The following is a 17058-nucleotide window of genomic DNA, read 5'->3' as shown; positions in this document are numbered from 1 at the left end:
AGATGAGTGAGAGGGGCTGGGAGGAAGCAGTAGGTACAAGGATTTCCTGTAGTCGTTCCCCTTAGTAACAAGTATACCGCTTTGGATACTGGGGGGGGGGGGAAATGACGTATCAGGGGTAAGCCATGGGGTACAGGTCTCTGGCACAGAGTCTGTCCCTGTTTCTCAGTAGGGAGGGGGAGGGGGGGGGGGGGGTAGTAGAGCATTAGTCATTGGGGACTCCATAGTTAGGGGGACAGATAGGAGATTCTGTGGGAACGAGAGAGACTCGCGGTTGGTGTGTTGCCTCCCAGGTGCCAGGGTCTGTGATGTCTCGGATTGTGTTTTCGGGATCCTTAAGGGGAGGGGGAAAGGCCCCAAGTCGTGGTCCACATAGGCACCAACGACATAGGTAGGAAAAGGGAGGGATGTAAGACAGGTATTCAGGGAGCGAGGATGGAATCTTGGAGCTAGAACAAACAGAGTTATTATCTCTGGGTTGTTACCCGTGCCTCGTGCTAGCGAGACGAGGAATAGGGAGAGAGAACAGTTGAACACGTGGCTACAGGGGTGGTGCAGGAGGGAGGGATTCAGATACCTGGATAATTGGGGCTCATTCTGGGGTAGGTGAGACCTCTACAAACGGGATGGTCTACACTTGAGACAGAGGGGTACCAATATCCTGGGGGGGGAAATTTGCTAATGCTCTTCGGGCGGGTTTAAACTAATTCAGCAAGGGGATGGGAACCTGAATTGTAGCTCCAGTGTGCAGGAGGTTGAGAGTAGGGAGGTCATGAGTAAGGTTTCAAGGTCGCAGGAGTGTACCGGCAGGCAGGAAGGTGGTTTGAAGTGTGTCTACTTCAACGCCAGGAGCATTCGGAATAAGGTGGGTGAACTTGCAGCATGGGTTGGTACCTGGGACTTCGATGTTGTGGCCATTTCGGAGACATGGATAGAGCAGGGACAGGAATGGTTGTTGCAGGTTCCGGGGTTTAGATGTTTCAGTAAGCTCAGGGAAGGTGGTAAAAGAGGAGGAGGCGTGGCATTGTTAGTCAAGGACAGTATTACGGTGGCAGAAAGGACGTCTGATGAGGACTCGTCTACTGAGGTAGTATGGGCTGAGGTTAGAAACAGGAAAGGAGAGGTCACCCTGTTGGGAGTTTTCTATAGAACTCCAAAAAGTTCCAGAGATGTAGAGGAAAGGATTGCAAAGATGATTCTGGATAGGAGCGAAAGTAACAGGGTAGTTGTTATGGGGGACTTTAACTTTCCAAATATTGACTGGAAACGCGATAGTTCGAGTACTTTAGATGGGTTAGTTTTTGTCCAATGTGGGCAGGAGGGTTTCCTGACACAGTATGTAGATAGGCCAACAAGAGGCGAGGCCACATTGGATTTGGTACTGGGTAATGATCCAGGCTAGGTGTTAGATTTAGAGGTAGGTGAGCACTTTGGTGATAGTGACCACAATTCGGTTACGTTTACTTTAGCGATGGAAAGGGATAGGTATATACCGGAGGGCAAGAGTTATAGCTGGGGGGGAAGGCAATTATGATGCGATTAGGCAAGACTTAGGATGGGGAAGGAAACTGCAGGGGTTGGTCACAATTGAAATGTGGCACTTGTTCAAGGAACAGCTACTGCGTGTCCTTGATAAGAATGTACCTGTCAGGCAGGAAGGAAGTGGTCGAGCGAGAGAATCGTGGTTTACTAAAGTAGTTGAATCACTTGTCAAGAGGAAGAAGGAGGCTTATGTAAAGATGAGACATGAAGGTTCAGTTAGGGCGCTCGAGAGTTACAGGTTAGCCAGGAAGGACCTAAAAGAGAGCCAAGAAGAGCCAGGAGGGGGTGAGAAGTCCTTGGCAGGTAGGATCAAGGAAAACCCTAAAGCTTTCTATAGGTATGTCAGGAATAAAAGAATGACTAGGGTAAGAGTAGAGCCAGTAGGACAGTAGTGAGAAGTTGTGCGTGGAGTCCGAGGAGATAGGAGAGGTACTAAATTAATATTTTTCTCAGTATTCACACAGGAAAAAGACAATGTTGTCGAGGAGAATACTGAGATTCAGGCTACTAGACTAGACGTGTTTGAGGTTCATAAGGAGGAGGTGTTAGCAATTCTGGAAAGAGTGAAAATAGATGAGTCCCCTGGGCTGGATGGGATTTATCCTAGGATTCTCTGGGAAGGTAGGGAGGAGATTGCAGAGGCTTTGGCCTTGATCTTTATGTTGTCATTGTCTACAGGAATAGTGCCAGAAGACTGGAGGATAGCAAACGTTATCCCCTTGTTCAAGAAGGGGAGTAGAGACAACCCCGATAACTATCGACCAGTGAACCTTACTTCTGTTGTGGGCAGAGTCTTGGAAAGGATTAAGAGATAGGATTTATAATCATCTAGAAAGAAATAATTTGATTAGGGATAGTCAACACGGTTTTGTGAAGGGTAGGTCATGTCTCACAAACCTTATTGAGTTCTTTAAGAAGGTGACCAAACAGGTTGACGAGGGTAAAGCAGTTGATGAGGTGTATATGGATTTCAGTAAAGCGTTTGATAAGGTTCCCCACGGTAGGCTCTTGCAGAAAATACAGAGGCATGGAATTGACGGTGATTTAGCGGTTTGGATCAGAAACTGGCTAGCTGTAAAAAAGACAGAGGGTGGTGGTTGATGGGAAATGTTCAGCCTGGAGTTCAGTTTTGGGGCCACTGCTGTTTGTTATTTTCATAAATGACCTGGAGGAGGGTGTAGAAGGATGGGTGAGTAAATTTGCGGATGAGACTGAAGTCGGTGGAGTTGTGGACAGTACGGAAGGATGTTGCAGGTTACAGAGGGACATAGATAAGCTGCAGAGCTGGGCTGAGAAGTGGCAAATGGAGTTTAATGCAGAAAAGTGTGAGGTGATACATTTTGGAAGGAGTAACAGGAATACAGAGTACTGGGCTAATGGTAAGATTCTTGGTCGTGTGGATGAGCAGAGAGATCTCGGTGTCCATGTACATAGATCCCTGAAAGTTGCCACCCAGGTTTATAGGGTTGTTAAGAAGGCGTACGGTGTGTTAGCTTTTATTGGTAGAGGGATTGAGTTTTGGAGCCATGAGGTCATGTTGCAGCTCTACAAAACTCTGGTGCGGCCGCAATTGGAGTATTGGGTGCAGTTCTGGTCGCCGCATTACAGGAAGGATGTGGAAGCATTAGAAAGGGTGCAGAGGAGATTTACCAGGAAGTTTCCTGGTATGGAGGGAAGACCTTATGAGGAAAGGCTGAGGGACTTGAGGCTGTTTTCGTTAGAGGGAAGAAGGTTAAGAGGTGACTTAATAGAGGCATACAAGATGGTCCGAGGTTTAGATAGGGTGGACAGTGAGAGCCTTTTTCCTCGGATGGTGATGGCTAGCACGAGGGGACATAGCTTTAAATTGAGGGGAGATAGATATAGGACAGATGTCAGAGAGTAGTAGGGGTGTGGAATGCCCTGCCTGCAACAGTAGTGGACTCGCCAACATTAAGGGCATTTAAATGGTTATTGGATAGACATATGGACGATAAGGGAATAGCATAGATGGGCTTTAGATTGGTTTCACAGGTTGGCGCAACACCGAGGGCTGAAGGGCTTGTACTGCGCTGTAATGTTCTATCTATTGTGCCACTGTGCTGCCCCGCAGAGATCAGTTCTGAGACCTCTGCTATTGGTAATATATATATATAAATGACTTGGAAGAAAATGTAGCGGGTCTGATTGGCAGGTTTGCGGATGATACTAAGATTGCAGGAGTTGCGGATAGTGATGGAGATTGTCAGAGAATACAACAGGATATAGATAGGCTGCAAAATTGGGCAGAGAAATGGCAGGCAGAATTTAACCCGGACAAATGCGAGGTGATGCATTTTGATAGATCTAATTCGGGTGGGAGCTATAAAATAAATGGCAGAACCATCAGGAACATAGACACACAGAGATCTGGTGCAGCACAGGTGGAAATGGTGGTAAAGAAAGCATATGACATGCTTGCCTTCATCGGATGGGGTATCAAGTATAAAAGCTCGAAAATTATGTTACAATTATATAGAACGTTGATTCGGCCACATTTGGAATACTGCGTCCAATTCTTGTCACCACATTACCAGAAGGACATGGAGACTTTGGAGAGAGTACAGAAAAGGTTTACCAGGTAGTAGCTATGAGGAGAGATTGAATAAACTGGGATTGTTCTTCCTAAAGAGACGGAGGCTGAGGGGCGACCTGCTAGAGGTTAATAAAATTATTAGGGGTATAGATAGGGTGAACATTGGAGGCTTTTTTCCAGGGCGGAAATGACAATTACAAGGGGGCACAAGTTCAAGGTGAGGGGGGAAAAGTTCAGTGGAGATGTGCGGGGGAAATTTTTTAAAAAACATTTTGAGGTATTTGTGATTTTGTAACAATAACAGAAGAAACAGTGTACAAAAAAAAAACATAGTGCAAAGGCAGTCTTCCTCCCTCACAGGTCCCACCTTTCTTACACACTCAACTAAACTACCCTACCCCCCCCCTCTGCTGACGATTCATCTTCTCGAAAGAAGTCGACGAACGGCTGCCACCTCCGGACAAACCCTCACATTATTGACCCTCTCAGGCCGAACTTGATTTTCTCCAGACAGAGAAAGCTAGCCATGTCAGTGAGCCAGGTCTTTGGCTTTGGGGGCTTTGAGTCCCTCCAAGTTAATAGTATCCGTCCCCGGGCTACCGGGGAGGCAAAGGCCAGAACGTCTGCCTCTTTCTCCTCCTGGATTCCCGGATCTTCCGACACTCCGAACATCGCCACCTCTGGACTGGGTGCCACCCTTGTTTTTAATACCTTGGACATGACATCCGCAATCCCCTGCCAGAATCCCCTAAGCTTTGGGCATGCCCAGAACATATGAACATGATTTACTGGTCCTCCCGCACATCTGTCTTTTATACCAATGAACCTGCTCATCCAGGCCACTGTCATGTGTGCCCAGTGAACGACCTTAAATTGTATCAGGCTGAACCTGGCGCATGATGTGCACGTGTTGACTCTATTCAACGCATCCGCCCCGAGACCATCCTCTATCTCTCCTCCTAACTCCTCTTCCCATTTGTGTTTCAGCTGCTCGGTCTGCGTTTCCTCTGACCCCATGAGTTCTTTATAGATGTCCGAAACCCTCCCCTCTCCCACCCATACTCTGGAAACTACCCTGTCCTGTATCCCCCTTGGGGGTCGGAGCGGGAAGGTTGAGACCTGCCTGTGTCGGAAGTCCTGTGCCTGCTCCCCTCTATGAACAGATCTCCCGCCCTCCCAATCCCTGCTCTTTACCATCTCCAAAACCCTCCATCCCGCCTCCCCGGTGCAAACCAATGATTGTTGCAGATTGGAGACCAACCCAATGCTCCCTCTGCTCCCACATGTTTCCTCCATTGCCCCAGACTCTCAGGGCCGCCACCACCACGGGGCTGGTGGAGTACCATGCCGGTGGGAACGGCAGAGGGTTACCAATACCCCAGACTCGTGCCCTTACATGATGCTGCCTCTACTCGCTCCAAACCAAACCAACCCTCCCCACCCCACCCCCCACCACCACCACCCACTTCCTAACCATGGCTATGTTTGCCGCCCAATAGTAATTGCTAAAGTTCGGCAGCGCCAACCCGCCCTCCCCCCGGCTACGCTCCAGCATCCCCTTTTTTACTCGCGGGGTCTTGCCCACCCAAACAAAGCCAGAGATCACCTTGTTTAGCCGTTTAAAAAAGGCCCGTGGAATAAAGATTGGAAGACACTGAAAAACAAACAGGAATCTCGGGAGGACCGTCATTTTCACTGTCTGTACCCTCCCAGCCAGTGAAAGCGGGAGCATGCCCCACCTTCAGAAGTCTTCCTTCATTTGGTCCACCAGTCGGGTCAAATTTAGCTTATGTAGCCATTCCCATTCCCGTGCCACCTGGATGCCTAGATACCGAAAGCTTCCCCCTACCATTCTAAACGGCAACTTCCCCAGTTGCCTCTCCTGCCCCCGTGCCTGGATCGCAAACACCTCACTTTTCCCCATGTTCAATTTATAACCCGAAAACCGGCCAAATTCCCCCAGAATCCTCATAATTTCTCCCATCCCCTCTAGTGAGTCAGAGACATATAGGAGCAGGTCATCTGTGTATAGTGACACTCTGTGCTCCACCCCTCCCCGAACCAGCCCCTTGAGGCTCTCAGCACAATTGCCAGCGGCTCTATGGCCAGCTCAAACAGCAGTGGGGGGAGGGGGCGTCCCTGCCTCGTCCCCCCGTGCAGCCTAAAATAGCCCGATGTCAACCGGTTTGTCTGTACACTCGCCACAGGCACTTGATACAGCAGCCTAACCCAGTCGATGACGCCCCGTCCAAAGCCAAACCGCCCCAGCACCTCCCACAGATAGATCCATTCCACTGGATCAAAGGCCTTCTCTGCGTCCATTGCGACCACTACCTCTACGTCCCTACCGTCTGGGGGCATCATGATCACATTCAACAGTCTTCTAACGTTGTCTGCCAACTGCCTGCCCGTAACAAATCCCGTCTGGTCCTCCCCAATCACATCCGGAATGCATTCTTCGATCCTAGAGGACAAGATTTTGGCCAACAGTTTGGCATCTACATTTAGTAGGGAGATCGGTCTGTAGGACCCGCATAGCTCCCGGTCCTTCTGCTTCAAGATCAGTGAGATCGCAGCCTATGACATCATCAGGGGAAGCACCTCTCTCTCCCTTGCCTCATTAAATGTCCTCATCAGCATCCCAGAGAACCTTTTATAAAACTCCACTGGGTACTCATCCGTCCTGGGGCTTTACCCGACTGCATGGCCTTCAGCCCTTCTGCTATTTCTTCAATCCCAATCAGGGCCCCCAGCCCTTCCGCCACCTTCGGGATCCTCAGCCCCTAAGAATTGCCTCATCCCTTCCAGCCCAGCTGGGGGTTCTGACTCATACAGCCTGCTATAAAACTCTCCTTGAAGCCCTGTTAACCCCTGCTGACTCATCGACCAAGTTCACGTCGCTTTCCTTCACTTTTCCAATCTCCCTGGCTGCCTCCCTCTTTCTGAGCTGCTGCACAAGCATTCTGCTGGCCTTCTCTCCATACTCATACATCAACCCCCTCACCTTCCTAGCTGCTCCACCGCCTTCCCTGTAGTTAGCAAGCCAAACTCCGCTTGTAGCCTCTGTTGTTCCCTTAAATGCCCTGCCTCTAGGGTCTCTGCATATCTCCTGGCGACCTGAAGTATTTCCTCTCTGCTCGATCCATCTCTGCTCTATCTACCTTCTCCCTGTGGGCCCTCTGACCACTGACTTCAGCACCTCCCAGACCATTGCTGCCGAGACTTCCCCCGTGTCATTAACTTCCAGATAATTCTGGATGCATTTCCTCACCCGCCCGCGCACCTCCTCATCCGCTAACAGTCCGACATCCAATCTCCAATGCGGGCGCTGGCCACACTCCTTGCTCACCTGTAAGTCTACCCCAGTGCGGGACATGATCCGAGACCGTGATCGCTGAGTACTCAGTGTCCACTACTGCCGTTAGTAAAGCCCTGTTCAAGATGAAAAAGTCGATCCAGGAGTACACTTTATGTATGTGTGAGTAGAAAGAGAACTCCTTCACTCTTGGCCATCCAAACCTCCATGGGTCCACTCCCCCCACCTGCTCCATAAACCTCTTTAGCTCCTTTGCCATTGCTGGCACCTTGCCTGTACTTGAGCTCGACCGGTCTAGCCTTGGGTCAATGATAGTGTTAAAGTCCCCCGTCCCCCCCGACCAACTTATGCGAGTCCAGGTCCGGGATCTTCCCCAGCATCTTCTTTATAAAGTCCACATCATCCCAGTTTGGCGCATAAACATTCACGAGTACCACCGGCAGCCCTTCCAGCTTCCCACTCACCCATGATATACCGACCTCCCAAATCCGCAACTATTCTTCCCGCCTCGAATGACACGCTTATTAATCAGGATCGCGACCCCTCTAGTCTTAGAGTACAGTCCCAAATGAAATAACTGCCCAACCCATCCCTTCCTTAGTCTAGTCTGATCAATTACCCTTAGATGCGTCTCTTGTAACATTGCCACGTCCGCCTTCAATCCCCTCAAATGCGCGAACATGCATGCCCTCTTAACCAGCCCATTTAGCCCTTTAACGTTCCACTTGATCAGTCTGGTCAGGGGGTTTCTCGCGACCCCCCCAGCCCCCATCGATCAGCCATCATCTTTCTTAGGCCATTCTCCAGCCCACAGGCCCGCCCCCAGGCAGCCTCCGTCCCCGACCTCCCTTTTGTCCCCCAGCAACAGTACCTCCCCCGTCAGCAGAGCAATTTCCTCTCTCCTCTTCCCCCCCCCCCCCAATAACAGTCCAGTAAAAACAGCCCCTTCAACAAGCACAACATCTACTCGCCCCTTCACTGCGCTTCCGTGAGCCAGCTAGCTTGGTAGTACCTCCCCCGCCCATGGCGCCAAACATTTTCCCACCTATTGTTCTCCAACGCCCCCACTCCCATGGCTCGGACACGCATATATTCAAGAGAAAATCTTCCCTGCCCAGTTAACCGAAAGAAACAAAAAGCAAAAAAAAACCCCACATCGAAAATTCACACCTCCATCCCCTACCAGTACAAATGCAAACTTTAACTTACAAAAGTACGCAGCAGCTCCAGGATCAGTACAGAAGGCATTACAAATATAGTGCAAGAACAAAAACATTTTTGTGAACACTGCAGCAAAGTTCAAACACCTCAGTCCCCTGCCTGCTCTTTCCTTCTGGCGAAGTCCATCGTTTCCTCGGACGACTCAAAAAAGAAGTGTTGCTCCTCATAGGTGACCCAAAGACGGGCCGGGTAAGCAGTCCAAACTTCACCTTCTTCTTGAAAAGGGTCAACTTTACTTGGTTGAATCCCACTCTTCTGGCTACGTCCGCACTCAGGTCTTGGTAAATGCGCAGGATGCTGTTCTCCCACTTACAGCTCCGTGTCTGCTTGGCCCACCGTAAAATACGCTCCTTATCCAGGTACCTGTGCAATCTTACCACCATCGCCCTCCAGGAGGGGAGGGGAGGGAGGGTCGGTCACCTACACGCGGCTTCTTCGCTAGTGCTCTGTGCACCCTGTCCACCTCCAAGGGTCGGATGAACGTTGCATCCCCCATGAGCTTCTCAAGCATACCCGCTATGTATGCCCCTGCATCCGCTCCTTCGGACCCCTCCGGGAGACCAATGATCCTCAAGTTCTGCCGGCGGAACCTATTCTCTAGATCTTCCACCTTCTCCTGGAGCCTTTTCTGCTGGTCTCTCAGCATCCCCACCTCCACCGCTGTTTGGTGTTCCTCATGCTCTGTCAGTGCCTTCTCCACTTTCTGGATCGCCCGATCTTGAGCATCCAACCTCTGTTCCAGCCGAGCAATCGATTCCCTAATCGGGTCCAAGCATTCTTGTTTCTGCTTGGCGAAGCCCTCTTGGATAAACTTCATCAACTGCTTTGTCGACTGCTGGGTCGTCGAGCCAGGTCTCCGATCGGCCGCCATGCTTTTTTCCGCTGCAGCTTCAACCCAGGCCTTCTCTGTTCGCCTATTTCTTCCTTTGCGAGCACTCCTGGTCCGCCGATCCATGGACTGGCGTGGGACTCCTCCTTACAGTCGCGTCCACTACCAATTTTCCAAGTAGAATCCAAGAAAAAAATCGGGGAAAAGGTCCAAAGGTCCGACCTGAGCGGGAGCCACCAAATGTGCACCATACTCCTTCATGGCCGCCACCGGAAGTCGGGGGAAATCTTTTTACATAGAGGGTGGTAGTAGCCTGGAATGCGCTGCCAAGTGAGGTGGTTGAGGCAGATACGTTAGCGACCTTTAAAACTTATCTGGATAGGCACATGAACAATCGGGGTATAGAAGGAGTTGGTCTAGATAGGACACCTGCTCAGCACAGGCTTGGAGGGCCGAAGGACCTGTTCCTGTGCTGTATTGTTCTTTAACAAAGAAAGGTACAGCACAGCAACAGGCCCTTCGGCCCTCCAAGCTTGCGCCGACCATGCTACCCGTCTAACCTAACGCCTTCTACACTATTGGGGTCCGTATCTCCATTCACATCTTATTCCTGTATGTGTCAAGATGCCCCTTAAAACGTCACTATCATACCTGCTTCCATCATCTCCTCCAGTAGCGGGTTCCAGGCACCCACTATCCTGTGTAAAAAAGCTTCCCCACACATCTCCTCTAAACTTTGCCCCTTGCATCTTAAGCCTATGTCCCCTAGTAATTGACTCTTCCACCCTGTCCATGCCCCTCATAATTTTGTAGACTTCTATGAGGCCGCCTCTCAACCTCCGTCGTTCCAGTGAAAACAAACTGAGTTTCTCCACCGTCTCCTCATAGCTAATGCCGTTCATACCAGGCAACATCCTGGTAAACCTCTTCTGAACCCTCTCCAAAGCCTCCACATTCTTCTGGTAGCGTAGCGACCAGAGTTGAACAAACACTATATTCTAAGTGTGGCCCAACTAAGGTTCTATACAGCTGCAGCAGGACTTGCCAATTTTTATACCCAATGCCCTGGCCGATAAAGGCAAGCATGCCATATGCCTTCTTGACTACCTTCTCTACCTGCATTGCCACTTTGTGACCTGTACACCTACATCCCTCTGCCTGTTAATACTCTTCAGGGTTCTGCCATTTACTGTATATTTGGACCTTCCAAAATGCATTACCTCACGTTTGTCCGGATTACACTCCATCTGTCATCATTCCACCCAAGTCTCCAACCAATCTGTATCCTGCTGTATCCGCTGACAGTCCTCATCACTATCCGCAATTCCACCAAAATATGTCATCCACAAACCAGACCAGGTACATTTTCCTCCAAATCAATAATATGTACCACAAACAGCAACGGTCCCAGCACTGATCCCTGCGGAACACCACTAGTCACAGTCCTTCATACCAGAGAAACACCCTTCCACTACTACCCTCGGTCTTCTATGACCGAGCCAAATCTGTATCCATCTTGCCAGCTCACCTCTGATCCCGTATGACCAGTCTGCCATGCGGGACCATGTAGACACCAAATTTAACCTTTGGTTATGAGACTGACAGAATTCAATCAAGCAGCCATTTTACACCTGCCCAATTTGAAGTCCCTTGACCTTCGCACTGACACATCAGTTAACACCAAGTTATTAAAGTTGCCATAGTCCCAAATGACCACAGGCTGCTTTTACCTACAGGAGGTGATTTAACTTGAGGATCCCTCAGGCGAGGGGCAAGGTTGAGAAGGCAGGGCCTTCACAAATAACCTCAGCTGGTACGGGAATTGAACCAGCACTGCTGGCTTCACTCTGCATCATCAACCAGCTGTCCAGCCAACTGAGCTAAACCGGTCCCCTATATCTATCTATCTATTACTGATTTGGACTTAAGTGGGAAGCATGATCAGGAAATTTGCAGATGACACAAAAATTGGCTGTATAGTTGATAGTGAAGAGGAATAACTCAATCTATCAGGTGGGGTATTGCACATGAGATTGTATTTAGCATGAGGTTTCATTAACCTAGAGCTTCATGGAGCCTGGACTCTGAACTTCTGGTCTATCTGCCTGTGGTAGGATGGGACATATATTATATGTGTGTGTGTGTTGGGGGTGAGGGGAGAGAATGTGATGAAGAAATATGGACTTTTGGCTGACTCATGATTTTGTTAGGCTGTTCTATCGTAGGCACCAATCCTCAAACCTCATATGTGACAAAAAATATGCAAGGTTTACTCTGTAGCTATTATTTATAACTGATAAGCACGTAGCTTGGGACTAGAATCGATAGATAACATGAGGCTGGCAAACTACCTTCCCTGAAAGACATTGAATTATTACTACAATTCGGCAGCTTTCACAAATTCAGTTGGCCAAAATGGGATTTGAATTCATGGTCTCTGGATTTTAAATCCAGTAATCATGATCACTTGGCTTTTTTACCATAGCCCTTCGATCCTGGCCTCCATTGACATCTACAATCCCTGCAGCAGAGTAACTATTGCTGAAAGACAACTGGGAATAGTTACTACAGCCTGATGCTTGAGCAGGACACCTCGAAACATAGGACTCAGGAGCAGGCCATTCAGCCCTCTGAGCCCGCTCTGACATTCGATAAGATCATAGGCTGAACTAAAAATTTATAAACCCCATTTTTTCCTTGCAGCTGTAATCATCTCTTTTGCAGTGTAGCAATAGGCATTGGATTTCTCTACAATAGCCATTTGTGCTATTTCCTGATCAGTCAGAAAGCGGCTCATGTTTGATATCCATCGTTGGTGACATCCATATTTCTCCATAGTAATGTACAGAATTTGCCAGTAATGCAGTTGACCTGGTGGTCGACAGCCAGTGACTAAGAATGCAATAATAGGTCCAATAGGGAAATGTTCACAATTATTATAGTAGTAGAATATTTACATATTCTAGACGTGGCTGTTCCTTCATCGTTCAGTTGTCACCCAACAGAAATTTGGAATATCATGTTTTGTATTCCAAGTTACTAATTTGTTTTTCAGTTATTTACAGTGATTTTTGCAATATAGAAGAGGTAAAGGGATTGGAATATTTCCGGAAATGTCACAATAATAAAACTGAAACCATCAATTTTCAGGTTATAAATATGTCCGAAGAACTGGCTCGTTTGGAAGCCAGCCTGAAAGAGGCAGAAAATTTCAGTAATGAAGTTGAAGTCCCTGAAGCCCTGCAGACATGCACAGAGACTGCTATTCACTCCCTCATTGAGACCTTGAGGAATAAGGAGTTCCCATCTGCACTTGCTCAGGTCAAAGCATTCAGGTAATTTATGTAATTAATCCATGGTCATTTCATTAAACAATTATGTCAGCAATTGAAAAGACTACTTTAAGGAATTGGCTGGTTTCCAAAAGATTCTGGTGGCAACCAAGACCACTTGAAAAGATACTTTGAGCTACATTCTAGGTTTGGCATAAATTAAGAGTCTGTCATCCTATATTCTTAAGACTTCAACTGCATTTTAGATGTCTGGTTTGAACTGTATTTTGTACCAGCTAACTACAATAGTATTTATGGTGTGCATTGGAAATATTCTGCTACATTTTATCCAGCATGATCCATTCGATTGATACTAAATGGATGGTGTTAAAATTTAGTTTGTTTTTGTATGATTTGCGATTACTGCATAAGCACCCTTCACATCATTATTGGGGAATATATAAGAATGTATTGTAAAGCACGGACTGAGAAAATACTCTTTGACCCAGTAAGTCTGTCCATTCCACCTTTGAATGTTTCATCTGTATGTCTGGTACTCTATAAAGTAGAAAACAATTATATAATGAATTTGTTTACTTCCGAATTTACCTGTCCACTATTGTTTTGAACAGCTGTATCATAACTCCTGCTCCCCCCCCCCCCCCACCCCTAGAAACTTATATAGAACATTTGCAACCAGTAACTGTGGCAAACTGTATTCTTGCCTCATACTCAACCCTACATTTACTAATTTAAATGACTTTGCAAGTCAAGAAAGAATGAAGATTGGAGATCAGGAGGGGAAAGGCCACGGAGGGATTTGAAAACCAGGATGAGAATTATATAGTGATGGCATTGTTTAATTGGGAGCCAATATAGGTCAATAAGCACAAGGATATCCAGTAATGAATGAGAAGTAATTTCAATGGCCTAAATATTGGCAAGACCAAGCCATTGCCCTCAGTTCCCAATGCAAACTTCATTCCACAATTACTGATTCCATCCCTCTCTCCGGCAATTGTCTAAGGATGAACCAGACCATTCATAATCTTGGTGTCATATTTGACCCCCTAGAGCTTCTGACTGCATATCCACATCCTCATTAAGACCACCGATTTCCACCTTGTAACATCAACTCTACCCTGCCCTGCCTTAGCTCATATGCTGCTGAAACTGTTATCCATGCCATTGTTACCTGGACTATTCCCTGGACTCCTGGCTGGCCCCTCACATTCAATCTTCCCCAAACTCTATTGCCTATGTTCTCACTCGCACCACATTCCATTCACCCATCACCCTGTGATCAACGCTCCCAGTACTTAAGCAATGCCTCAATTTTAAGTTTCAGATTCCTGTGATCTTGCTCTCAGCATCTCTCTTCGCCCTACAATTCTAGAGCACGCCTCCAATTCTCAATTTTACTTTTTCCACCATTGGGGCTGTGCCTTCAGCTGTCAAGGCCCTGGACTCCAGAATTTCCACACGGTACCTCCTTTAAAAAAAAAACGACTCCTCATTACCCAACTCTTCCAAGCATTTAGTCATCTTCCTGAAACCCATTGCTTAAATTGCAAAAGTAAAGTTATTTTCAATTATAATTTGACAATGAAAAAATCTTGGAATCCTTTTCATTTTACCAAGTTCAAGGAGTTAGATGAATTAAGTAATAAGAGACCCAACACCCATTTGGAATTGGTTAAAAAGGTAATTAGTGTTGACTTAAATGCACTATACACAGTTGATAATTTTTTAGATTGTGTAAATTTATACTTATGCAAGTTTTTCCATATTTTATCCACAGATCTGTATGGCCCAATGATATTTTTGGAAATTGTGATGATGATCCAGTACAAACTCTCCTGCACATTTATTTCCGCCATCAGACCTTGGGCCAAACCGGCAGCTTCGCTGTGGTGGGGTCCAACCAGGACTTATCCAAAGTCTGCTCCAAACTGATGGAGCTGAATCTCCAAATTCGAGAGTCTCTCCGAACAGTGCAGTCGTACCAGCTTCTGGCAAAGGCAACAGTTGCAGCAGATGTTCTAAGTACTGGATTTTAAGATACTCCAGTGACTCAATTCATCCCATTCAGTGTTGATAAGAAGGTGCACCATGTACATTAACCACACCCCGGCTTCAACTTTTTTGAACTCTGTCCAGATTGCCTCTATTTATAGAAAGTCACGCACATGAAACCAGATAAACAAGTGGGTAATAGCTGTATGGAACTAATTAACAGCAAATCACTCATGTGCATAAGACATAGGATTGACTGTGCAACCATTTATTGGTTCATTGCACTTGTACTGTCAGTCATACGAAAGAAAAAGGCACAGGAGGAAGAAAGGGGCATTATTCTTCATTTTCTGAAGACAAGCCAGCTCCCTTGTAATAATGTATAGTAATAACATCCAGGCTCTCTGCAGCAGGTGGAATGATGCTAAAATCATCTGGGAAATGGCTTTAGGCTGAATAACCTGCAAGGCTTCAAGGCAACAAGAATATTTAACTTTAGCGTCTGTGGACAAAACAGATCAAACACCTGCATAAACAGACCATTTAATGCCACTTACCACATGGGTAAGAGGTTAAAACTTGATTTATGACAAATTGACTGCAAGCTTTATAAATATAAAATGTTAATAGTTCAAAGGTCTCAAAGCATGCCTGAAAAAATCATTTGAAGAAATTTATTTTGTATTAGAACTAACGTGATCCATGGTATGCTGTAGAAAATATTACAAAGTTAGGATACGTGACAGGTAAATTTAAACTGAGTTTTACTCAGCACTGTAAACTAATTCTACATCTGTTACTTTTGTTTACTGTTCAGTGGGCATTAGATGCTCTCTGATCAGTTGTTGTTACAAATACTGTTGGTATCTAACCAAAAATTTGCCTGTAGGTACTTAAACTGAATGGCAACAGAAATAAAAGTGCTTCAGCCTAGCAATTTATTAGGAGAACTCACCTAACTTATTTTACTCTGTAAATATTTTAGACCTGTATAGTGTAAAATCAGTATTGTTTTTCTTGTACATTGCACTGTTATGAGAATAGGTGTATAAAACTAATGCAAAACAAAGTACTGGTAATGAGTCTTTATCTGCAGTCTGTGAATTTACAGAATTCTGAAAGCAGATACTGTTCTGTCTACTCATCTGTCTCCAACGGACTTTGAACTGTGGGACCATCTTTTTCTGCATTATTGGAAAAGAAAGTCAAAGACTGACTACGCAACATTCAACATACTCAAAAGACTGAAATCCTCCAGCTTTCATATTTGAGATTCCATTCACAGCAGTGGCTTTCTGCGGGGAAAGAACATAATTGAATGTTTAAAAAAAAAAAATCACCCATTTGATGGTGTACCTGCCTCTGTTTGCTGGGAATGACCCTGCTTATAATATGCATCTATCCTATCCACTGTGATTTTTATGGGTTCTATACCATGGGAGTGTAGAATGTACTGTTCTATTAGCATTTGCCTTTTGAGAAAGTGAACTATAGACCAGAAATAATTGTGATGAATTGTATGAGTTTAAGGCACTGTGCATGCTATCAGACTGCAAACAGTAGTTAACATAATTTAAGGCTCTGTAACCAGTCATAGCAAATTAACAAATCACTGTAATCATTCTTCAACGATGATAAATTATTTTGTTGGCAGTTTGGCACTATGGCTGTTTCAATATTTAATGGATATGCTGGAGGCAAGTGGTGAAGTCCATATGTGGCGTTTTAACAGAGGGTAGGGACATTCATCAACTTTAAGTGAGCAACTCTACTGCAGCTCCCTTTACTCTGGTGGAGTTTGCACATACGCCCTGTGTTTGAGTGTTCACCCCCACAACCCAAAGATGTACAAAGTAGGTGGATTGGCTATGCCAAATTCCCGCCAACAGATTAATTGACTAATTGGTACAATGAAGAACTGCTGATTAGCTATGCTATGGAGATGTTAAATGTTCTGAAAGATGCATACAACTGGAGTGCAAGATTTTAGCTAGCCCCATATTTCACTTCATGTGGACATTTCCACACAAACAGCAGTTTACACTTCTTCATTTGCCTTATGAACAGGATCGTCTGAACCATGGCATAATCTCTATTTTAAAAAGTCCCCATCTCTTACTTGGGCAGTTTATCTAAATTTTAGACTGGAGCTATTCAATTAACAGACCCTTTCTTTCCCTACACCAAGTGGTGTGTTTAAGAACTATCCATTTTCCAAGGCCAGGTGGCCAGTAAACTAATTTAATGCTAATTGTCATTTTTTTTTTTTTTTTTTTTATTAAATGAAAGGTTTCTGGCAACAAAATCA

General features: G+C 46.2%; 1 protein-coding gene across 4 annotated transcripts in view; it reads left to right on the top strand.

Annotated features, from left to right (window-relative positions):
* The window catches only part of fryl (furry homolog, like), a 683156-nt gene extending 666753 nt beyond the window's left edge, over window positions 1-16403 (top strand). For all 4 annotated transcript variants that reach the window (XM_072496733.1, XM_072496730.1, XM_072496731.1 and 1 more), the window contains 2 exons: window positions 12613-12797; window positions 14536-16403. In XM_072496733.1, the coding sequence (XP_072352834.1) occupies window positions 12613-12797; window positions 14536-14794 (444 nt within the window). In that variant the 3' untranslated portion in view covers window positions 14795-16403. The remainder of the gene's footprint in view (window positions 1-12612; window positions 12798-14535) is intronic.
* The last annotated feature ends 655 nt before the right edge of the window (window positions 16404-17058 follow it).

Source organism: Scyliorhinus torazame, chromosome 3, assembly GCF_047496885.1.
Source record: "Scyliorhinus torazame isolate Kashiwa2021f chromosome 3, sScyTor2.1, whole genome shotgun sequence".
Classification (NCBI taxonomy): domain Eukaryota; kingdom Metazoa; phylum Chordata; class Chondrichthyes; order Carcharhiniformes; family Scyliorhinidae; genus Scyliorhinus; species Scyliorhinus torazame.
The sequence above is the reverse complement of the archived record's forward strand: the minus strand, read 5'-3'. Positions and strand labels throughout refer to the sequence as shown.